Source organism: Muntiacus reevesi, chromosome 20 (genome assembly GCF_963930625.1).
Source record: "Muntiacus reevesi chromosome 20, mMunRee1.1, whole genome shotgun sequence".
Lineage (NCBI taxonomy): Eukaryota > Metazoa > Chordata > Mammalia > Artiodactyla > Cervidae > Muntiacus > Muntiacus reevesi.
Genome location: NC_089268.1, coordinates 47,991,770 through 48,016,104, shown reverse-complemented (window position 1 = coordinate 48,016,104; position 24,335 = coordinate 47,991,770). Strand labels below are relative to the sequence as shown.

The window sequence follows — 24,335 nt, the reverse complement described above, 5'->3', positions numbered from 1 at the left end:
AGACTTGTTTTCTTTAGAGAGAGGTTTACCAGACCATCATTACCATTTTATGACAAGCTGAATCAATTCCTTGACTGGTAAAAAGAGATATTTCTGTTCTTCTGCCTATTTGTATCATCCTGTCTTCACTTTTCCAGTGTTCCCCTGTTGGCAATGATACTATTTAAATAACATGGCTAGTGGCGACACAGCTATTTTCCAAGGTGATGACACCTTGAATTTCGGGGACATTGGAGAGGGCAGAAAGAGCTTGATTTATCTTTTTAAGAATCTGTTTTCTCTTTATAGTCCAAAACTAATTAGTGAAGCCAAACATCAGTGTATGAATCGAGACCCATCTGGATCAAGCTAGTTCATTGACTCTAAAATTGTCCCCTTGTTCCTAAGTTTGGGTGGGTCCTTTCCACCTCCCAGCTGATCACTGAATGCAAGAGATTAACATTTGACTGATTCTTGGGATTTTTGTTGTAAAAGGAACCAGCCAGGGTTTATCTATGAAACCTGCAGGGAGCTCCATTCATCTGCATCTTGTTGTCCTAACGCTGCTCTGACCGTCCTGTGCAGAAAGCATCCTTCGAGAGGATGGACCACCTGCGGCAGCTGCAGAACATCATCCAGGCCACGTCCCGCGAGATCATGTGGATCAACGACTGTGAGGAGGAGGAGCTGCTCTATGACTGGAGCGACAGGAACACCAACATCGCTCAGAAGCAGGAGGCCTTCTCGGTGAGCCCCCGGAGCCCCGGGAGTCGCGGGGTGGTGATGGACGCATTTGTCATTAATTGGCCACCTGGGGCTCAGCCTCGGTGGAGAGACCGTGAAAAACCATTTCTTTCTGAAGGCTTTCCAGTGAGTTAAGGCGGGCGGTGCGGTGCTTAGCATCTCAGAAGACAGTGGACAGAGGAGTGAGGTAGTTCAGTCCGGTATCCCCAAGTGTGCCCCGAAGAACGTGGTGATTTAGACCTGAGAAGTAGACAGTGTCAGTATGTGCTGTGGGCTTCCCAGGTGGCTCAGTGGCAAAGAATCTGCCTGCAAAGCAGGAGACCTGGGTTCGATCCCTGGGTCGGGAAGATCCCCTGGAGAAGGAAATGGCAACCCACTCCAGTATTCTTGCCTGGAGAATCCCATAGACAGAGGAGCCTGCTGGGCTACAGTCTGTGGGGTCACAAAGACTTGGACACGACCTAGGGACTGAACCACAACAAGTATGTGCTGTGACTCTGTCACATCACCTGTGTGAATTCGGAGATGTGTCACTGGTCTGGCCTCAGACACATACTGGATCTCAGGCATCCTTTCTGGTCTTAACAATGCTACAATTCTTGAGGAACACGTCACACAGTTCTCTGGCATTGTTCATTTCCAAGATGCAGTTTTGTATTTGATTCCTCTGAGGACGGTGGGAGGGGTAGGAAGCTGCCGGTGACTTGCTCTAAAGGATTTGCTTTTCTTTCACTCACAGATACGCATGAGTCAGCTGGAAGTTAAGGAGAAAGAGCTCAATAAGCTTAAACAAGAAAGTGACCAACTTGTCCTCAATCAACATCCAGCTTCAGATAAAATTGAGGTGGGTTTCATGAGATTTATATTTTTATCAGGGGAAGAAAGGGGACACTTCAGAAAATAAGACTATCCAAAAAACAAGACTATACAAATGAGCAGTTTTTGCCCATTGCAAAGCCATGGCAAGTTTATTTATCAACACCCTAGACCAGGCATTGGCAAACTTTTTCTGGAAAGAATCAAATGATATTTTAGACTGACAGGCCATTTAGTCTTCGTTGAAATTAACTCTGCCATTGTAGTGTGAAAGCAACTGTAGCAATATGTAACTGAACGAATGCGGCTGTTTGCCAATAAAACTTTATTTATAAATGCAAGTAGTGGGCCGGATATGGCCCTTGAGCTGTAGTTTGCTGACTTCTGTCCTAGACTGTGATCTGTGGGATGTGCTCAAGGCAGACTCCTTGTCCAAAGGCTGACTCCCTCTACTGACAATCAGTGGGCAAGAGCTTTTATGGACGGTGGGAAGGGCTCTGTGCAGAAATAGCAGAGTCAGCTCTGATAGTCATCTCAAAATTAGTCATGCAGTGATGATTGGTGTCATCTTGATGCTTTTAAGTAGTTAGTCTCTAGTCTCAGGATCGGTTTGCTCACACTTACTTGAGGCCAGTTCTCAAATTGCGGCAGCTTATGTCATGGCTACAGTCTAGTCATCATGTAGATAACTTCTTCCACCTGGTGGAAGTTTCAGTATGGACAGGACAACTCACAGGATATAGCCCTGGAGGAGGAACTAAAGATCCTTGACTTTGCTTAGTGATTAAACTATTAACGTTTAGTCACGTTGGACTGTATTCCTTTGTTTCTGCATTTTCTCACTTCTCTGATTAAGCTCGTTCTTTGGCTAAAGTTTTTCCACAGACAAAAGGCAGGTTGAGGACATGGGTGGGGCGGGGGGTGCATGGACCATAGGGTCCTGCTTCTTCTCCTTGGACCTCCGAATGATCTAACAGCTGAACAGGAATAGGACTTGCTGCTGCTGCTGCTGCTGCTAAGTCGTTTCAGTCGTGTCTGACTCTGTGCGACCCCATAGACAGCAGCCCACCAGGCTCCCCCATCCCTGGGATTCTCCAGGCAAGAACACTGGAGTGGGTTGCCATTTCCTTCTCCAGTGCATGAAAGTGAAAAGTGAAAGTGAAGTCCCTCAGTCTTGTCTGACTCTTCTCGACCCCATGGCCTGCAGCCCACCAGGCTCCTCTGTCCATGGGATTTTCCAGGCAAGAGTACTGGAGTGGGTTGCCATTGCCTTATCCGGAATAGGACTTGATGCCCCTGCTTTATCCTTATTCTGACTGGTCTGTTTTGATGGGTCAGGAGCTATGTCATTGGGATGAATATTTTAACTAATACTTGTAAGGATACCCACTTGGTAACACTAGGTCTTTTTTTTTGACTGCACAGCTTACAGGATCTTAGTTCCCTGACCAGGGATTGAACCTGGGGCCACAGCAGTGAAAGCGCCAAGTCCTAACCATTGGACCACCAGGGAATTTCCAAAATTGGCTTTAAAACTTAATTTCTACCATACCAAAAGGTTCCTGTTGGGAGATTCTAGGTTCAGTTTTTAGAAAAAAACTCTACTTGATTTGGAATTAGGTTTTAAAAACTGCTTCATACTTTTCCTTGAGGCTCACCCATCTGTGGATTGACGGATGCCTCTCTACGGCTGAGTGGTGGAGAGACGGTTGCTATTCTCTTGTTTCAGGCCTACATGGACACCCTGCAGACCCAGTGGAGCTGGATCCTTCAGATCACCAAATGCATTGATGTTCATCTCAAAGAAAACGCTGCCTACTTTCAGGTTTTTATCCTTAGTAACCATTTAACTGTCTTTTGGGTCTTAATGCCATCTCTTCTGAATGTGTTTGAGAAAGCCCTGAACACAGTATTTACAATATTGCCTAAATACTGTTTGTTGGGGTTTAGCTTAGAGGAGGGCAGACGGGTCACCAGTCTTTCAGATAGTCTTGTGCTCTCCTGTAAGTTTCTGCTCTCATCTTTTCCTTTAACCACCTGTCAGATAGACTCGTAGGGAAGATGCTCCTGCAAGGTGAAGTACTAGGTGATGCTGCCTGTTCAGTTGCTTTTCACTGACATGGAGTCACCCCCGTCCTTCACAGTTTTTTGAAGAGGCTCAGTCGACGGAAGCCTACTTGAAGGGTCTCCAAGACTCCATCAGGAAGAAGTACCCTTGTGACAAGAGCACGCCCCTGCAGCGCCTGCTGGAGCAGATCAAGGAGCTGGAGGTAGCATCTCAGATGCAGGCCCTTTCCTGGGAATAAAATAAATGCACCCACCAGTGCAATTCAGACTGCTGTTTGGATTTGTGTTCTGCAGAGTAGTGAGTGCTCCAAGCTCAAGCAAACCTTGTCTTCACCCTGGCTTTTCTCAAATCCATTTTTCTGCATGCTTAGCTACTGTTGCAGATTACTTCTGCTTCAGTAGTTACCATTGCTCTAAACAAAACTGGAGAGAGCACGGATGACTTAACATGAAGATCCCTTTGGAAAAGCATATGTCACATGTTAGCAGCAGAGTCCTCTCACACAGTGATATGCTTTCCCGCTCCCCTAATTCATGGTTGTGTTGCCTCTGTAGTGGCTTCTTATGAAAGGTACCCATCGTCCCTGCACACAAAGGAATGGGTGGCTTTTTACAGCTAATGGAACTACAGTGGGGTCTAATTTGTGTTGTCATGATAGCTATAGGAATGCCCTTTCAAGATTTCACCTAATTTTCAGAGAGTATCTGTGTTCAAGGATGATTTTATTTGCAATTGCAGAAAGAACGGGAGAAAATTCTTGAATACAAGCGCCAGGTGCAGAACTTGGTAAACAAGTCCAAGAAGATTGTGCAGCTGAAACCGCGTAACCCGGACTACAGAAGCAATAAACCCATTATTCTCAGGGCTCTCTGCGACTACAAACAGGACCAGGTGTGTGCTGTTACTCAGAATGCTGCTGAAGTTTTCCCTTTCTCTGTGAATGGATTTCTGTCCATCGAGAGAGCAGAACTGAATTTAGGTTTTGGGGAACACCCTAGTAAATGTCTTTCTTTTGTATACAAAGGGGAAGCTGTTGAAAGAATGGAGTGATTTTGTTCTGAATCATGTGATAATTATCAATAATAGGACAATAGGTATTTTTAAACTATTCTAATTCTGTTTTAAGGCTTAAGACTTCTTCTGAGGTTAAAAGCAAACAAGATACATGGCCATTATGCTGCATATAAAGGGGACGTCGTTGCGGGTTTTATATATTAAATGGACACATCAGTTCTGCAGGTTCTACGGTCAATACAAACATTTATATGGAAAGATGACTCCATTTTAGCAAGTTTTCATGAAATTCCCATACCTCTATTTTCTTATAAAAATTATGGAGGACTTAATAAATAAAAATGTGACTAGCTGGTGAGATGAATGTTATAAAACAGTGGAGTTTATTCTACCATGCAGAAATGGTTTTAGAACTTGGCTGGAGAGAAGAAAGAAATCGAAATGGAGGTCAAAATACCTACTTGTCAAACTTGTTACGTTAATAATTATAGATGTCATAATTTAAGTACCCATTTTAAGAAGCTATCTAGTTAATTTAGAAAAGAAGCAATTTAGATGCTGGACTTAATTTAGAAAGTTATTTTTCTGGGGACCTGATACCAGAAATTTTTTGTTTTTATTTAAAAATTTTAACAAATGAATGAGATGTGATGCCCACACACTGAAATCTATTATATGAAATAAAAAGTCACAAGTGTGCGAAAGTCAGGGGGTGAGTTTTTGCTTTATTAAAGGATTTATCACTTTACCGGAGGATCCCCTGGCTGTCTCCTGGAATGTCACTCCTCCTAATTCCCTTCAGACATACCTTGTAGACTCACCTGTTGTATTTAAAGCATCAGTCCTGTTGGGTTGTGTAAAGGTCAGCTTGAATGGGGGAGAAATTAAGTGTTTCAAAACTGAAACACTTTTCATGCCGTCCTTGTGGCTGCTTCTGTTTTTTGAGTCAAAAGATAAAAATGTGGGCCTGTGGATCAAGCCAAAACACGGTGCTGCTTGCCTTGCAGAAAATTGTCCACAAAGGGGACGAATGTATCCTGAAGGACAATAATGAGCGGAGCAAGTGGTACGTGACCGGCCCGGGCGGCGTGGACATGCTCGTGCCCTCCGTGGGCCTCATCATCCCTCCGCCCAACCCTCTGGCCGTGGACCTCTCGAGCAAGTACGTAGTCCAAGTTCCTGCTGGCCGGGGTGTGCAGACGGGTGGGGAAAAGTGCGGCCGACCCCGGTACAAACACTCAGACACACCGCTCCACACTGCTGTCTCCTCCCCCAACGCGGGATCCGGTGAAGGCCCCTTTGCCTTGCCTTGCGGTTTTATGTGGAAGATAGTGTACTTATCAGTGGAGGATGAGAAAGAATATTTTGATAGTAGAGGAACTCATCTTGACCGTGCACTTGAAAGGCGTGGTTTCAAAATTCTTCCTCCTTTTAGGCCATCGATAGTCTGACATATTGCAGAAGGGAATGGCATCCCACCAGTATTCTTGCCTGGAGAATCCCATGGACAGTCCATGGCGTCACAAAGAGCTGAACGCGGCTGAGCAACTGAGCGCGCACACACACAGTCTGACTTGTAGCCACAAATAGAATATGTGGCTAAACATTCCACATGAACATTTGGCCCATCAGGAAGTAGCTGGAACATTCGCTTGACAGGTTGTCCAGGGCAGATTCTTCCAAATGTTTTATAAAGGAAATCTTCAGCCCATTCAAGGTGCAGTGAGCTTAGCCCAAGGAATATTTCCAAACCCCAGAAGCCATCAGAGTTCTGTGACCCGAGACCCATTTCTCTCTGCCAGCATGCATGAAGTCAGACCTCCGTCAGTTAAAAAGTTGCGACAAATAAGCCAACCACCCCAAATTGTACTGTGTGTTTCAATGAAAATGATTCCAATGTATCTAAACCCATGTTGGGTCATTGAGAGCTTTCTTTTGGGTATCAGTTCAAATCTATCGAAATGTTGCTGTTTAGTTGCTAAGTCGTGTCTGACTCTACAGTCCCTGATGGGACTGTAGCCCACCAGGCTCCTCTGTCCACGGAATTTCCCAGGTAAGAATACTGGAGTGGGTTGCCATTTCCTTCTCCAGGGGATCTTCCCGACCCAGGGATCCAACCCGATTCTGCTGCATTGCAGGCGGATCCTTCACTGCTGAGCCGCCAGGGGCATCCTTACAGAAATGCTGGATGTTTTGCAGATGTTCCCTTTGCCCGTTGCTCTGTTAGTTCTCCTTTGAGCTTTCTGTGCCGTCGGGCCAGGCTTCCCCTTCGGGATGAACTTGGAGAGCCAGGCCCGAGTGTTTCCCCTTGTGCCTCCTAGGATCGAGCAGTACTACGAAGCCATCCTGGCCCTGTGGAACCAACTCTACATCAACATGAAGAGCCTGGTGTCCTGGCACTACTGCATGATCGATATCGAGAAGATCAAGGCCATGACCATCGCCAAGGTACGTCCTCGGGACCCACTCACTGCCCAGAGGTGCTGCCCAGAGGGGCTGCTCAGAGGGGCTGCCCAGAGGCGCTGCCCAGCCACTGCCCGCACTGCGGTTTCTGCCAGGCAAACCTCGCTGTGCGACTGATGCCTTTGTGGGTCAGCAAGAGAGTCAGCTGAGCCTTTCTTAGACGTTCTAGTTCATCCAACACAGACGGGAGGAATTGCACCGGGCCGCTTATGAAACAGAGGACTAATTAAAGTTACCCGACAAGCCAGAAGTCCCCATGGCAAAGGCATGTGGTCCTGTGACCCTCTGGGTCCCCTTCTTAGAAGACATAATGGAAAATGAGGTCATAATTATTGACTGGATAGCACAGAAGTAAAAGCTGGGGTAGGATTCTTGGAATCCAAAGCATTAGCTACCCTAGACCAGTAACTTTCAGATTGTGGTCCAAGAACCTCAGGGGGAGAGGTCGTCTGGGAGGACAGAGGCATGAAGGGTAAGTCTGGGGGCTTCCCTTCACTCTTCTTAGTCAGAGCAGCTTTGCTGTGATCTGCTTGACTCTTGGGGTTTCTGAGTCCTGTTTCCTTTGAGGAAGAGCATTTCATAGGAGGAAGAAAAATTGACAACCTGCTGCTGTGGTTCTTAGGAGCAAGGTCTAAATCCTCAAAGACCTTTCCTGTCTTAATGGGCCTTTGAGGGGCGATGCCTCAGGCCATTACCCAACCCACCTTCCCTCCCACTGCCCCCAGCATGGTGCCTTTCCCAGCAGACCCCCCTTGGCCACTCTGTGGGGCCGTCAGAAACACCTCCACTGGGTTTATTTCCAGCTGAAGACGATGCGGCAGGAAGATTACATGAAGACCATATCTGACCTCGAGTTACATTACCAAGAGTTCATCAGAAACAGCCAAGGCTCAGAGATGTTCGGAGATGACGACAAGCGGAAGATGCAGACCCAGTTCACGGATGCCCAGAAGCACTATCAGACCCTGGTCATCCAGCTGCCCGGCCACCCCCAGCGCCAGACAGGTTGGTTCGGAGCCCCCCTCTCTCTGCAGCCACCACACATGCAGTGTGCAAAAAAAGGACGTAGTTGGCCCAGATCTTGTTTTGTAATTGCTTTGAAAGATCACACTTCAAAAGTCATTTAGGTTGGAATAGAATGGATACAGGTATATGTATGGCAAAGTCCCTTTGCTATTCACCTGAAGCTATTAGCATCACGGCATTGTTAATCGACTATACCCCAATACACAATAAAAAGTTCAAAAAGAAAGAAAAAGACACTTAAGTTTTCAGAACCCAATCAAGGGAAGTAGCGACACTCTCATGCAGCCTGGCTGTTTTCTTGAGGCCTCACACCCTTCTAGCTGGCAATTCTCTGATTTTTGTGGTCCTAACATTTTTACAGTAACCACGACTGAAATCACTCATCTTGGTACCTGCCAAGACGTCAACCATAATAAAGTAATTGAAACCAACAGAGAAAATGACAAACAAGAAACGTGGATGTTGATAGAGCTCCAGAAGATACGCCGGCAGATGGAGCTCTGTGAGAGCAGGATGGCCCTTAAGAATATCCTTCTGGCAGATCAGGGGTCTTCCCACCACATCACAGTGAAAATAAACGAGCTCAAGGTAGGCGCTCGCTATTATTTCGCTTGATCCCAGGTATATTTATATTTAACTGAGAACTAATAAAAAAAACCCTCCTGGTTTAAACATTTTTAGGTTTAAAACCTATTGAAACCTTCGTTTTCAATAAAAGGCTCCTGGCCTGACTTCCTTTTTCCTTTCCCATGCTTCCAAATTTGTTGAACAATTCCAGGCTGGGAATTAAACCGTCTTTGCTCTTAGATGATGGGTTGCTGAATCAGGCTGCCGTGTTCTTCCTTTTCTGCAAGGTAGCACTTTGTAGATTTCCTAAGTTTTCACAAACATGAATTTGGCTTCTGCCCGCAACAGCGTATGATGCGGGTTAGACAGGTAGAATGATGTTCTTTGCAAACAGGGAATGGACATGGAGAGACTTGGTTTGGGGAGGGGGTGTCAGAGCCGCGGAGCTGGGACTGCAGGCTAGGTGCTCTGTCGTCAGGCTCCTTCTGCCCAGCACGGCATTAGAATGTCCGAGGTGTACAACCTCGGGTTGATCAACCCAGTGCTGGTAAGGCCTCCCTGATGAAGGACAGGAAGGGTCAACTCTGTCTTGAATCATTCACATTTTGGGGGCTTTCTGTGGGCACGAATGACGGTGAGAGGCATACAGCTAGATCAAAGGCGCTTTCCTTCTTTCTGGACAGAGCGTACAGAATGATTCTCAAGCCATTGCTCAAGTTCTCAACCAGCTGAAGGACATGCTAGCCAACTTCAGAGGTTCAGAAAAATATTGCTATTTGCAGAATGAGGTATTTGGATTGTTTCAGAAACTGGAAAATATCAACGGCGTGACGGACGGCTACTTAAATAGGTAAACGCGACTGACACTGACCTCAGATATTCGCTTTTCTCCACCTTCATTTTGTGAGACTTCATTTGCTTTATGTGCTGGTTGCTGGAGCCGTTGCCTGTGGTTTGTCTTTTCGTGGGGGACTCACTCTCACTTTCTGTGCTTCCAGGAGAGGTTCCTCCAGCCTAGGGTGCTAGTCCCACTGTTCTGAACTCCAGTGTCTCTTCTAACCAAGCAGTCTCTTCAGGCCAGAGCTTAGAATTCTTCCATTAATGCGAAGTGGCGTTCTGAGTCATGAAAGTGGGGGGAAAAATGCATTGCTGCGCTGCTTCTAAAATAAGCAAAATCAATGTTTTTCTGCTGTAATATTGTTCTCTTTTATGAAGCGTGGCAAGAGCCAAAGTCTAACTGTGCCATCGGCAATTTTATCTGCCTCTTTGGCACCTGACAGCTTGTGCACCGTGAGAGCCCTCCTGCAGGCCATTCTGCAGACAGAAGACATGCTGAAGGTTTACGAGGCCAGACTTACGGAAGAGGAGACCGTGTGCCTGGATCTGGACAAAGTGGAGGCTTACCGCTGTGGACTCAAGGTAATGAGAGGAGATTCAACAGCGGCCCGGTTTATTTTGAAAAAAACACAGGAATACTCAGTCCCCAGTGATAAAGCTTCACTACGTCTTCATGACTTTCCAGGATTGCTGAATTTTGTTGGCCACACGTGGTTGACATCAGCTGTTGTCAGGACCAGAACGCTGTTGTCCAGAGCACATTGGCAGGACCTAGCTGAGAAGGTCGTTTATAGTGAGATTAGCCCGGGGGATGCGAGTTCAGCCTAGTTAAGCTGGTACTATGGTACTGGGGTGGGCTTCCCCAGTGCCTCGGCGGTAAGGAATCTGCCTGCAGTGCAACAGACTCAGGTTTGATCCCTGGGTCGAGAAGATCCCCTGGAGAAGGAAATGGCGACCCACTCCAGTGTTCTTGCTGGGAAATTTCATGGACAGAGGAGTCTGGCGAGCTACAGTCCCTGGGGTCATAAAGAGTGGACATGACTTGGCAACTGAGCCTAGTACTGTAGCGCTTCTCAGAGCCTGAGATACCGTATTAAATACATTAATGTGCGTGCGTGCTCAGTCATGTCTGACTCTGTGACCCCATGGACTGTAGCCCGCCAGGCCCCTCTGTCCATGGGATTTCCCAGGCAAGGATACTGGAGTGGATTGCCATTTCCTTCTTCAGGGGGTCTTCCCAACCCAGGATTGAACGTGCATCTCTTGCATCTCCTGCATTGGCTGACATATTCTTTAACACTATGCCACCTGGGAAGCCCAAACATATTAATATTAATAGATTTTATAATTTTCCAGGAATGGAATGGAGTGTGATATGTAGCACTCCTTAAACTGATTTACACATCAATTTTTTTTTTCAAAAAAATTTTTTTTCTTGAGTTAGCATAAAGAACTAGGTCATTAGCACAAATATTAGGAAATACAGTCTGTAAAGATATTTTCCTTGCAGTGTAGCATCAAGTGGGAATGAGGTTAATTTGTACTCTTTTTTTTTTTCTCCTGTGACAGAAAATTAAAAATGACTTGAACTTGAAGAAGTCCTTGCTGGCCACCATGAAGACAGAACTGCAGAAAGCCCAGCAGATCCACTCCCAGACTTCACAACAGTATCCACTGTATGACCTGGACCTGGGCAAGTTCAGCGAAAAGGTCACGCAGCTGACAGATCGCTGGCAGAGAATCGATAAACAGATAGACTACAGGTGTGCCAGCCTCCTCCCACCCTCTCTGCCCGTTTGGTTGTTCCCGATACAATGTCACTTGAAGCCATCATCACTAAAGAAAACAGTGGTTCTGAGACTTCCCTGGAGGTCCAGTGTTTAAGACTCTGTGCCTCCAATGCAGGGGATGTAGGTTCGATCCCTGGTTGGGGAACGGAAATCCTATACGCCTGTGGCTTGGCCAAAATCTAAAACAAGAGACCAGTGGTCTTGTTCTGTGTGTCAGTTTGGCATCCTGGGCGCTCTCTTCACACCCTGGCAGCTTTGTGGGGAGTGGGAAGAGGGTTCATCCCAGTAGCCAGGCTTGAACTCACTTATGTCAGATGCCCTCCAGGTCCATAGGGAAATAAGGGAAACCATTGATGAAGCTCTTCTGTGCCGTCTAAACTCCTGTTATGACCATTTGTTGGAAGCAGTAGTGACTCTGAGGGAGCATTCTCCAAAATTTTGTGAAATTTAAATCTTATATTTAGTACAAAAGAAATGCCTTACTGCAAATGAGGATTTGAAAACACCTCCTAGAAACATCTCTATTGATGTATAATTCACACGCCGTACAATTCACTTTCAATTCACAATTGAAAGTATACAATTCAGTTGTTTTTAGTAAGTTCAGAATGTGTAACCATCACCACATTCTGAGTTTAGAACATTTTCATCACTCTAAAAAAGAAACCTTGCCGACTTCCCTGGCTGTCCAGTGGTTAAGACTCTGCGCTTCCACTGCAGGGGACGCAGGTTTGATCCCTGGTCAGGGAACTAAGGGCTTCCCCGTGGCTCAGCTGGTAGAGAATCCGCCTGTAATGTGGGAGACCTGGGTTCAATCCCTGGGTTGGGAAGATGCCCTGGAAAAGGAAAAGGCTACCCACTCCAGTATTCTGGCCTGGAGAATTCCATGGATTCTGTAGTCCACGGGGTCGCAAAGAGTCGGACACGACTGAGCAACTTTCACTCACTCTTCACTCACACTCACAAGGAACGAAGATCCCACATCTGCGTGGCATGGCCAAAAACAAAACACCTTGGACCCACTGGCAGTTTGCCCCATTCCTTCCCAGCCCTCCAGCCCCAAACAACCACCGTTGTATTTGCTGTCTATAGATTTGCCTATTTTGGATATTTCATGTAAATGGAAAGATATAATATGTGGTCTTTATGTGACTGTTCTATTTTTTCATTTAGCATAATGTTTTCCAGGTTCACCCATGGCAGTACTTCACCTCTTTTCTCTGACTGTATAATATTCCGTTGTATGGCTCTACCACATTCTGTTTACTCTTCCATCAGTGGATGTATATTTGGGTTGCTCCCAGTTTCTGGCTCTCGTGACGTGCTGCTGCAAACATTCACCTGTTAACTTTTGTGTGGATGTATGTTTTCAGTTCTCTTGAGTGTGTGCCCGGAGGCATTGCTGGGTCATCTGGTAACTCTGTGTTAAATGCTATCACAGAGCAATAGTGACGCTTTAATAATTTTATTATCTCTTATTTTCACCAGATTATGGGACCTGGAGAAACAAATCAAGCAACTGAGGAATTACCGTGATAACTATCAGACTTTCTGCAAATGGCTCTACGACGCCAAACGCCGCCAGGATAACTTAGAATCCATGAAGTTTGGAGATTCCAACACGGTCATGAGATTTTTGAATGAGCAGAAGGTATAAGCAGATTTGTCATTATATGGATTTCACTGGGTATAAGCTGTATTTTCCTCTGGCTTTCATAGCAGTATCAAGGTTTAAAGTGATAAGTTTTTTAAAAAATGTATTTTATTGAAGTATAGTTGATTTACACTGTTGTGTTAGTTTCAGATGTACAGCAAAGTGATTCAATTATACATAAATATACATTCTTTTTCATATTCTTTTCCATTATGGTTCATTACAGGATATTGAATATAGTGTCCTATGCTATACAGTAGGACATGTTGTTTTTCCATTCTATATGTAAAAGTTTGCATCTACTAATCCCAAATTCCCAGTCTATGTCTCCCCACCAACACACACACTCAGCAACCGCAAGTCTGTTCTTTATGTCTGTGAATCTATTTTATTTCATAGATAAATTCATTTGTGTCATATTTGAGATTGCACATATAAGTGATATTATATGGTATTTGTCTTTCTCTTTCTGACTTCACTTAGTATGACAATCTCTTGGTCCATCCGTGTTGCTGCAAATGGCATTATTTCATTTTTTTTTTATGGCTAAACAATATTCCATTGTGTATATATACCATATCTTCCTTATCCATCCATCTGTTGATGGACATTAGATTGTTTCCATTTCTTGGCTATTATAAATAATGCTGCTGTGAACATAGGGGTGTGTGTATTTTTTCATGAAATGATAAATCTTGAATATTACTAGTTCATTTTGGGAATGCTTAAATAATGCCCAGAGGAAAAGCACTTGAGATATTTACAAAGAAATGCAATTATGAACATAGAAATAATGTTATGTTGTAGTAAAGTATCTTTACAAATTGAGTTAGCAGGACCAGAAAAGAGTGCTGACCAGATAGTAACCTCTTAGGTCATAAGAAGTTGAAGATCTTCCTTCTATTTTCTGAATAGAAAACACACTCATCTCCTGAGGTTTAATTGTGAGACTATGGGGTCAGAACAGGTCTTAAGCTGAGGAGGGGAAAAAAACAAATAACAGTGGTTAAAGAATGAAAAAACATTTATTTTAAAATATGTGTACACTTTAACATTTGTAAATATTTTCTTCTCTGTATAGAACTTGCACAGTGAGATAAGTGGCAAACGAGACAAATCAGAAGAAGTACAAAAAATTGCTGAACTTTGTGCAAATTCAATTAAGGTATGTTGGTTTCAGAAAGCATGTTGGTGTTCCATCAAGAACGTTATGAATGGTATTTGCTGTGGCGGCATGTATATTAAAATGGGAACCATACAGAGAAGATCAGCCCAGCCCTTCTTCAAGGATGACATGCAAATTCATGCAGTGTTGTGTGTTTTTTTATTAAAAAAGAACGTTATTGACTACATTATTTTCTGATTCACTTTAAAGATGATAAACTTCTTGAGGACGGCGATTATGGCTTTTGTGTATTCTCTTCTGAGCAAACCATAAACGCTTTTGATCCCTTAGCTTGAATTCATTATACACTGGCAGCATCTGTGGCAGTGGACTGGTCTTCACCTTTAGACTGGTGGTGTGTGCAGAAATCTCTGTTTAGCTTATAAAGATGTGCCACTTGGTTTAATACCATCGTATGACGCTTGGACGCTAGCAGCACGTTGTAGCCTTTGGGACTGGACATCAGAAGTACAGTGTGGTGATTTAAAACTGGAATTGTAGCTGCCAGTGACTCCTTTTAAGTCACTTAGGTATGTTTTTCTGAAACGTCATTATTCTGCAGGATTATGAACTGCAGCTGGCATCATACACCTCAGGCCTGGAAACTCTGCTGAGTATCCCTATCAAGAGAACCGTGATTCAATCTCCTTCTGGGGTGATTCTGCAAGAGGTAGATAAGTCATTACATATCTCTGAGAGCCCACCCCTCTGTCTGCATCTTTTTTCTTCCCTGTCCCCTTCCTGTCTTCCCCACCCTCCCCAAATTCATTTCTTGCTATAGGGAGGGTATCCATTCAAAAAGTTTTAATAGGTTATCCTCTCTCTAGTGTAAATCATCAGTATAAGATGCATTTTAGGAAATGATCAGTGAGAAGTCTGGGTCTATTTATACATTAGACTCTCTGAAGAAACCGAGCTTAAATTTTGGGTTTATTGAGGGAGACATTTAAAAAGTGGAAAATATCTAGTCAATTTCTAAAGACAACTTCTCAAAGATTTCAGAGAGCATCATCCACATCAGATGGTTTAGGGGGCATACCCTAGAGGGATGAGGATAGAATGCATGGTTTTAGGCCCTTCATTTTATTGTACTTTATTGTTTTATTGGATTTTGGAATTAGCACAGATGAAAAAAGGGAATTCACTCTTTAAGTTATAATTTCACTACTGGTTTGTTTTAGAAACAGAACTGGTCAGCTTGCATAGGATTTCTTTTGAATGCAGTGTCATTGATTAGTCCTTGTGTATCTTTCCTCCAAGGCTGCAGATATGCATGCTCGGTACATAGAGCTTCTTACAAGGTCCGGAGACTATTACAGATTCTTAAGTGAGATGCTGAAGAGTTTGGAAGATCTGAAGGTAACCTACTCACTTTATTTCCATGGACAATTGAAAAGAAAATAGAATGGAACTTAAATTATTACAGCCTTGCTGGGTGTTTTTACTTTTTCTTTTGCACTGGGGTACAGCTGATTAGCACACAGAGTTGTAATAGTTTCACATGAACAGTGAAGGGACTCAGCCACACACACACAGGTACCTTTTCTCCCCCAAGGCCCCCTCCCATCCCGGCCGCCACATAACGTGGAGCAGAGTTCCATGTGCTCTACAGTAGGTCCTTGTTGGTTATCCATTTTAAATATAGCAGTGTGTACATGCCCAATTTTTTTTTCCACTGCCTCATTTTAACATGGATACTCCTTGGTAAAACTGTATTTCCTCTAAATAGTTAGTATAATACAGTTCCTTCATAAATCAGGTGTCAGTCTTATTCTCCAGTTCACTGCTCGGAATGGACTGAGGTCATATTTTCAAAAGTATAGCTATTTTACTTTGTCAAAACCCCTAGGAATTTCGATTTAATACTTGGTCAAGGAATTAGCTTTATTTCTTTTGTGTTAAATTAAGAAGAACACCCAGCACTCGCTGGATTTGAATTTTTCACATCAGGTGATTGTTGAATTTAAACCTCATTTCTAATGCTCATGCTGTGAGTTTATATGGAAACTTACTTTATGCCTAGAAATTAAGGATGCACAATTTAGGAAATCATAAGCTTTTGGTCTTGAAAGAAATTCCTTCATTTATAGATATGAAGGAAGCTGAAATTCAAAGAAGATAGGTCCCTTACTAAGATCATGCAAGCACCCGATGGAAGAATAACAAGAATACAGATTTCTTGAATTTTTTTGCCTGGTAGCTTTTGCCTTGTATCACTCTTAACGTGCTTGTCTGTGTGTGCGTGTGCAGTTGTGCAACAAGAAGTGAAGAAGGCACATGGGTCTGCGGGGAGGAAGTACCACTTCTTTCTTATGATGTTGAGGTATGTTTCTTTCAACACCCTCTCTGATTTCCCTTCCACAGCTGAAAAATACCAAGATTGAGGTTCTGGAAGAGGAGCTCAGGCTGGCCCGAGACGCCAACTCTGAGAACTGCAATAAGAACAAATTCCTGGATCAGAACCTGCAGAAATACCAGGCCGAGTGCTCCCAGTTCAAAGCTAAGCTCGTGAGCCTGGAGGAGCTGAAGAGACAGGCTGAGCTGGACGGCAAGTCGGCCAAGCAAAACCTAGACAAGTGCTACGGGCAGATCAAGGAACTCAACGAGAAGATCACCCGGCTGACGTACGAGATCGAGGATGAGAAGCGCAGGAGAAAGGCCGTGGAGGACAGGTTTGACCAGCAGAAGAGCGACTACGATCAGCTGCAGAAAGCGCGGCAGAACGAGAAGGAAAGCCTCGGCTGGCAGAAAATGGAGTCTGAGAAGGCCATCAAGGAGAAGGAGTTCGAGATAGAGAGGCTGAGAGTGCTGCTGCAAGAGGAGGGGGCCCGGAAGAGAGAATATGAAAATGAGCTGGCAAAGGTAAGAAACCACTATAATGAGGAGATGAGTAATTTAAGGAACAAGTATGAAACAGAGATTAACATCACCAAGACTACCATCAAAGAGATATCCATGCAGAAAGAGGATGATTCCAAAAACCTCCGCAACCAGCTCGATAGACTCTCGCGGGAGAACCGAGACCTGAAGGAGGAGATCGTCCGTCTCAACGACAGCATCCTGCAGACCACGGAGCAGCGGCGGCGGGCCGAGGAGGACGCCCTGCAGCAGAAGGCCTGCGGCTCGGAGATGCTGCAGAAGAAGCAGCACCTGGAGATAGAGCTGAAGCAGGTTATCCAGCAGCGCTCCGAGGACAACGCCAGGCACAAGCAGTCCCTGGAGGAGGCGGCCAAGACCATCCAGGACAAAAACAAGGAGATCGAAAGACTCAAAGCTGAGCTCCAGGAGGAGGCCAAGCGCCGCTGGGAGTATGAGAGCGAACTGGCTAAGGTAAGGGCCAACTACGACGAGGAAATCATCAGCTTAAAGAACCAGTTCGAGACGGAGATCAACATCACCAAGACGACCATCCACCAGCTCACCCTGCAGAAGGAAGAGGACACCGGCGGCTACCGGGCCCAGATAGACACCCTTACCAGGGAAAACCGCAGCCTCTCGGAAGAGGTCAAGAGGCTGAAGAACACTCTGGCCCAGACCACGGAGACCCTCAGGAGGGTCGAAGAGAACGTCCAACAGCAGAAGGCCACCGGCTCGGAGATGTCGCAGCGGAAACAGCAACTGGAGATTGAGCTGAGGCAGGTGACACAGATGCGGACGGAAGAGAGCGCCCGGTACAAGCAGTCTCTGGACGACGCCGCCAAGACGATCCAGGACAAAAACAAGGAGATCGACAGGTTGAAGCAGCTGATCGAGACGGAAACCAGCCAGAGGAAGTGCCTGGAGGATGAAAACGCCAGGCTGCAGAGGGCCCAGGGCGAGCTGCAGAAAGCTCACAGCAGCGCCACGGAGACCATCAGCAAGCTGAAGGTGCAAGAACAGGAGCTGCTGCGCCTGAGGCTGGACTATGAGCGGGTGTCCCAGGAGAGGACCGTCCGGGACCAGGACATTGCTCGCTTCCAGACCTCCCTGAAGGAGCTGCAGCTGCAGAAGCAGAAGGCGGAGGAGGAGCTGGCCAGGCTGAAGAGGGCGGCCACCGAGGACTCCTCCAAGAGGAAGAAGCTGGAGGAAGAGCTGGAGGGCCTGCGGAGGACCCTGAAGGAGCAGGCGATCAAGGTCACCAGCCTGACCCAGCAGCTGGAGCAGGCGTCCATCGTGAAGAAGCGGAGCGAGGATGAGTTGCGGCAGCAGCGGGACACGCTGGATGGCCACCTGCGGGAGAAACAGAGGACCCAGGACGAGCTGCGGAGGCTGGCCTCTGAGGCTGAGGCCCTGCGGCGGCAGCTGTTGCAGGAGCAGGAGAGCGTCAGGCAGGCGCAGGCGCGCAACGAGCACTTCCAGAAGGCCATCGAGGACAAGAGCCGCAGCCTGAACGAGAGCAAGATCGAGATCGAGCGGCTGCAGTCGTTGACCGAGAGCCTCACCAAGGAGCACCTGATGCTGGAGGAGGAGCTCCGCCAGCTCCGGCTGGAGTACGATGACCTCCGGCGGGGCCGCAGCGAGGCCGACCACGACAAGAACGCCACCATCGCGGAGCTCCGGAGCCAGCTGCAGATCAGCAACAACCGCACGCTGGAGCTGCAGGGCCTGATTAACGATTTACAGAGAGAGAGGGAAAACTTGAGACAGGAAATTGAGAGATTCCAAAAGCAGGCCTTAGAGGTATTCACAAATATTTGATCGCTGCTTGTTGCCGCTCCACTAATCCCCGCCGCGGTCCTCTCCGCTGGGCTGGAGGCTTGCAGCCCTCTCATGTTTTCTCTTTGCCGCTGTCTGTCCTCATCAGACCTGCGGTGGAGTGATTGCGGTGCGGTTGGCCCGTCTCTTCTCTCACCGGTTTTCTCTGTGTAACCCACGCTGGCTCTGTCTTTAGAACCTCCGCCAGGTGTAAGACCTGACATCACTTCCTCTCGACGTGCCACTCTGTTTTCGAGAAGACAGCTCTTACTTTGTGAGCTGTGACCTACGTTTGTAGTTAAAATCTTCCTAAATAAAAGCCACATTAAAGGGGCTTTTTGAGCCATGTTAAATTGCACGCTTTCTGCACAACTTTTAAATCGCTTTTTCTTGCTTGCTTCTCATGATTTTTCTGCATGCATTATTCTGTGCTCTTTTCATCCTGGCCCTAATATGTTTCTTTTTGTTTGGCTTCTCTTTTAACCCCTAATTTTAACACTTTTTTAACTTCTAACACGTTTGACTTCTGTAAACAATATTTGTGTGGGGCTGGCGGTGGGGGGTGGATACGTCCATAGATAGGTGTAGCTTTATTAAATACATCATTATAGCTGTAACAGGCGGCACGTAGGTACAGCAGGTGTGATAACCTGGAACAAAATTCGCCATATTTGTTCAAACCATAATTACTATTAAGAGTAAACCAGGTCTACAACTGCTCGTATCTCCTATGGAAAAGTATAGTAAGTATAGAAGCCATTTATCAAAGTGGCAACGTATATGTACAGATTTTTTTTTTTCCACTAACTTGTAAGACAAAATAACAGTACAACTAAGGAAAGAGGGAAAGGGCAAATAAGTAACTATATGTTGTAAAAATACAGGAAAAGAGGTGAAATGGTGATAGTCCTATGATATGATGAAATCATTTTTTTTTCCATTTCTTTCTTTTTGCATTCTAGGCATCTAATAGGATTCAGGAGTCCAAGAATCAATGCACTCAGGTGGTGCAGGAGAGGGAGAGCCTGCTGGTGAAAATCAAAGTCCTGGAACAAGACAAGGCCAGGCTGCAGAGGCTGGAGGAGGAGTTGAGTCGCGCCAAAACGACCCTGGAGGCGGAAAGCCGGGTGAAGCAGCGCCTGGAGTGTGAGAAACAGCAGATCCAGAATGACCTGAACCAGTGGAAGACGCAGTATTCCCGCAAGGAGGAGGCCATCAGGAAGATCGAGTCAGAGCGAGAGAAGAGCGAGAGAGAGAAGAACAGCCTCCGGAGCGAGATCGAAAGGCTGCAGGCGGAGATCAAGCGGATCGAGGAGCGGTGCCGGCGGAAGCTGGAGGACTCCAGCCGGGAGACGCAGTCCCAGCTGGAGACGGAGCGCTGCCGGCTGCAGAGGGAGATCGACAGGCTCAAGCAGCGCCCCTACGGGTCCCACCGCGAGACCCAGACTGAGTACGAGTGGTCTGTGGACTCCTCCAAGCTGGTGTTCGATGGCCTGAGGAAGAAGGTGACGGCCATGCAACTCTACGAGTGCCAACTGATCGACAAGGCGACACTGGACAAGCTGCTGAAGGGGAAGAAGTCCGTGGAGGAAGTCGCTTCTGAGATCCAGCCTTTCCTCCGGGGAGCAGGAGCCATCGCTGGGGCATCCGCTTCCCCGAAGGAGAAGTACTCCTTGGTGGAGGCCAAGCGAAAGAAGTTGATCACCCCGGAATCCACAGTCATGCTCCTGGAAGCCCAGGCGGCCACGGGCGGCATAATCGATCCCCACAGGAACGAGAAGCTGACAGTGGACAACGCCATAGCGCGGGACCTCATTGACTTCGACGACCGCCAGCAGATATACACAGCGGAGAAGGCCATCACCGGCTTCGATGACCCATTCTCCGGCAAGACCGTGTCTGTGTCAGAGGCCATCAAGAAAAATCTGATTGATCGAGAGACCGGAATGCGTCTGCTGGAAGCCCAGATCGCTTCGGGGGGCGTGGTGGACCCCGTGAACAGCGTCTTTTTGCCGAAAGATGTGGCCTTGGCCCGCGGGCTGATTGACAGAGATCTGTATCGTTCCCTGAACGACCCCAGGGATAGTCAGAAGAACTTCGTGGATCCAGTCACCAAAAAGAAGGTCAGTTACATGCAGCTGAGGGAGCGGTGCAGAATCGAACCACACACGGGACTGCTCCTGCTGTCAGTACAGAAAAGAAGCATGTCCTTCCAAGGAATCAGACAGCCTGTGACCGTCTCCGAGCTGGTCGACTCTGGCATATTGAGACCGTCCACTGTCAATGAACTAGAGTCGGGCCAGATTTCTTATGACGAGGTTGGTGAGAGAATTAAGGACTTCCTCCAGGGTTCAAGCTGCATCGCGGGCATCTACAATGAGACCACGAAACAGAAGCTTGGCATCTATGAGGCCATGAAAATCGGCTTGGTCCGCCCTGGCACCGCCCTGGAGCTGCTGGAAGCGCAGGCGGCGACGGGCTTCATCGTGGATCCCGTGAGCAACTTGAGGTTACCGGTGGAGGAAGCCTACAAACGGGGCCTGGTGGGCATCGAGTTCAAGGAGAAGCTCCTGTCTGCGGAACGAGCCGTCACCGGGTACAACGACCCTGAGACAGGAAACATCATCTCCTTGTTCCAAGCCATGAACAAGGAGCTCATCGAAAAGGGCCATGGCATACGCCTGCTGGAAGCGCAGATTGCCACCGGTGGGATCATCGACCCGAAGGAGAGTCATCGTCTGCCTGTCAACATCGCCTACAAGAGGGGCTACTTCAACGAGGAGCTCAGCGAGATTCTCTCGGATCCGAGTGACGATACCAAAGGCTTCTTTGACCCGAACACTGAAGAAAACCTTACGTATCTGCAGCTGAAAGAAAGATGCATCAAAGACGAAGAAACTGGCCTCTGTCTCCTGCCCCTGAAAGAGAAGAAGAAACAGGTGCAGACGTCCCAGAAGAACACCCTCAGGAAGCGCAGAGTGGTCATCGTGGACCCGGAAACCAACAAGGAGATGTCTGTGCAGGAGGCCTACAAGAAGGGCCTCATAGATTACGACACCTTCAAAGAACTGTGTGAGCAGGAGTGCGAGTGGGAGGAAATAACCATCACCGGCTCAGACGGCTCCACTCGGGTGGTCCTGGTGGACAGGAAGACGGGCAGTCAGTACGACATCCAAGACACGATCGACAAGGGCCTCATCGACAGGAAGTTCTTCGACCAGTACCGGTCCGGCAGCCTCAGCCTCACTCAGTTCGCCGATATGATCTCCTTGAAGAACGGCGTGGGCAGTAGCAGCGGCACCGGGGGTGGCCTCAGTGATGATGTCTTTGGCAGCTCCCGACACGAGACCGTCAGTAAGATCTCCACCATCTCCAGCGTCAGGAATTTAACCATCAGGAGCAGCTCCCTGTCCGAGCCCCTGGAAGAGTCCAGCCCCATCGCAGCCATCTTTGACACGGAAAACCTGGAAAAGATCTCCATTTCGGAAGGGATAGAGCGGGGCATCGTTGACAGCATCAGTGGGCAGCGGCTTTTGGAGGCTCAGGCCTGCACGGGCGGCATCATCCACCCGACCACGGGCCAGAAGCTGTCTCTCCAGGATGCGGTCTCCCAGGGCCTGATTGACCAGGATATGGCCACCAGGCTGAAGCCCGCTCAGAAAGCCTTCATTGGCTTTGAAGGAGTGAAGGGCAAGAAGAAGATGTCGGCGGCAGAGGCCGTGAAGGAGAAGTGGCTTCCCTACGAGGCTGGCCAGCGCTTCCTGGAGTTCCAGTACCTCACGGGGGGCCTGGTGGACCCCGAGGTACAAGGGAGGATAAGCACGGAGGAGGCCATCAGGAAGGGATACATCGACGGCCGGGCAGCCCAGAGGCTGCAGGACACCAGCACCTACGGGAAGATCCTGACCTGCCCCAAAACCAAGCTGAAAATATCCTACAAGGATGCCATCAGCCGCTCCATGGTGGAAGACGTCACCGGCCTGCGCCTGCTGGAGGCCGCCTCTGTGTCCTCCAAGGGCTTGCCTAGCCCCTACAACATGTCCTCCGCCCCGGGCTCCCGCTCCGGCTCCCGCTCCGGCTCCCGCTCTGGGTCCCGCTCCGGCTCCCGCAGTGGGTCCCGGAGAGGAAGCTTCGATGCCACCGGGAACTCCTCCTACTCTTACTCCTACTCCTTTAGCAGCAGCTCGATCGGGCACTAATGGTCAGTGGGAAAGGTGGCTAGACCTTGGCGCTCATTTATATGAATTTTCACTGTATTCAATCATAGAAAAAGCAAACCTAACCTCGTGCTTGCGGGATAGTGATAGAACTTTTTAGGCTTAAGGAAACATAGCCAAGGGCGGGGGGGTGGAGGGGTGGGGGGCGGAAATACATAGTAGAGGCTGTTCTGGCTTTTTATCTTCTTAGCGCGTCTGAACTAATGTAATAACACTGGATGTAGTATCTATGAAGTAGTAGTTGGTTATAAGGATAGCACAGATTGAATCTAGACTTTCTTTCCTCTCTTCTGTGTTTAGATTTTTGATCACTGCTTCTTGAATTTCTTTTGGCCAATAATCCAGATTTCTATGCTTGGAGATGAAAATAAAATTGATCTTACAGTCATCAGTCTGCTTCTCATCTAAATATATCTATTTTATGTATTAGGAAGAAATTACCCTACCCCTCCCACCCCCCACCCCACCCCAAAAAAAGAACCCCTCTGAAACCCAAACGTTAGGAATAAGTCTCCTTGGATTGCATGACCCATGATCCCATATACTCTTGAATGTTCCTGTTTGGTTTGGTATTAGTTTGACTGTATGTGCATGATAGTAACAATCTTTGCTTTTCTTCTATCAAAGTTTCCTGTTTATTTTGCTTGTCATTGTCTATGTACTTTTAAAAGGTGTCTTTATGAAGTTTGCTATTCCAGCAATAAAGTTTTAAATGTTTGAAATTTTTGCGTTTTGATTTCATAATATGTTCATACACACAAGAGCACTTAGCAGAAGCTTTCTGTTTATTGTAAAATACGTCTAAAATTGTTTACCAAGTACCTGTTAGGCTCCCCCAGTGGCTCAGATGGTAAAGAATCTGCCTGCAGTGCAGGAGACCCAGATTCAATATGAAAGACCATTAAAAAGCTGTTTTAGTTCTGAATTCTTGTTAGAAGTTGGTCTTCTGAAGGTAGTTTTTTCAACATTTCTGTACTAGGTAGCGTCTTGGAAAGAAGCCTGTGTAAAGAGACCAGGTCAGAGGTCTTCACATACTTCTGGTTTATTCTGGGCAGTGAATAACATAGGCTAATTCACGGTCATACCCTTTAAAAACATGAAATGGCTAAGATTCCATTTTGGGTAGCCTTAAACTACATGGTTGCATTTTTGTCCCCTAAGAGGAAAGAATTGATTTTGAATCTGTGAAACGGATTCCAGAAGAGTTCTTGGTTCTCTTTTGAAGCCTATTCTTCAGATCAAAGAAAACTAGTTCTATCACATTAGGGGTCCTACGGTTATGACCTCATTTAAACTTAATTTACTCTGTCAACACCTTGTC

The 24,335-nt window shown here is 46.9% G+C and overlaps 1 protein-coding gene and 2 non-coding genes across 4 annotated transcripts in view; 2 read left to right on the top strand and 1 right to left on the bottom strand.

Moving 5' to 3' along the window:
- The window catches only part of DSP (desmoplakin), a 43,866-nt gene extending 20,158 nt beyond the window's left edge, over positions 1–23,708 (top strand). Inside the window, exons 7-24 of one of the 2 annotated variants that reach the window (XM_065912837.1) lie at positions 565–726; positions 1,463–1,567; positions 3,269–3,364; positions 3,684–3,809; positions 4,346–4,498; positions 5,629–5,783; positions 6,943–7,069; positions 7,888–8,089; positions 8,472–8,698; positions 9,361–9,527; positions 9,958–10,096; positions 11,084–11,277; positions 12,793–12,955; positions 14,040–14,123; positions 14,686–14,793; positions 15,384–15,482; positions 16,488–16,985; positions 19,760–23,708. In XM_065912837.1, coding sequence (XP_065768909.1) covers positions 565–726; positions 1,463–1,567; positions 3,269–3,364; positions 3,684–3,809; positions 4,346–4,498; positions 5,629–5,783; positions 6,943–7,069; positions 7,888–8,089; positions 8,472–8,698; positions 9,361–9,527; positions 9,958–10,096; positions 11,084–11,277; positions 12,793–12,955; positions 14,040–14,123; positions 14,686–14,793; positions 15,384–15,482; positions 16,488–16,985; positions 19,760–22,996 — 6,042 coding nt within the window. In that variant the 3' untranslated portion in view covers positions 22,997–23,708. Of the gene's footprint in view, positions 1–564; positions 727–1,462; positions 1,568–3,268; positions 3,365–3,683; positions 3,810–4,345; positions 4,499–5,628; positions 5,784–6,942; positions 7,070–7,887; positions 8,090–8,471; positions 8,699–9,360; positions 9,528–9,957; positions 10,097–11,083; positions 11,278–12,792; positions 12,956–14,039; positions 14,124–14,685; positions 14,794–15,383; positions 15,483–16,487; positions 18,783–19,759 lie in introns of both variants that reach the window. The other variant, XM_065912836.1, reaches the window with a different exon arrangement.
- Positions 2,980–3,052, bottom strand: TRNAE-UUC (transfer RNA glutamic acid (anticodon UUC)). Its single transcript has one exon. It is a non-coding gene; the product is annotated as a tRNA-Glu (tRNA).
- LOC136152005 (U6 spliceosomal RNA) lies at positions 14,180–14,282 on the top strand. Its single transcript, XR_010660166.1, has one exon. It is a non-coding gene; the product is annotated as a U6 spliceosomal RNA (small nuclear RNA).
- Positions 23,709–24,335: the final 627 nt, after the last annotated feature.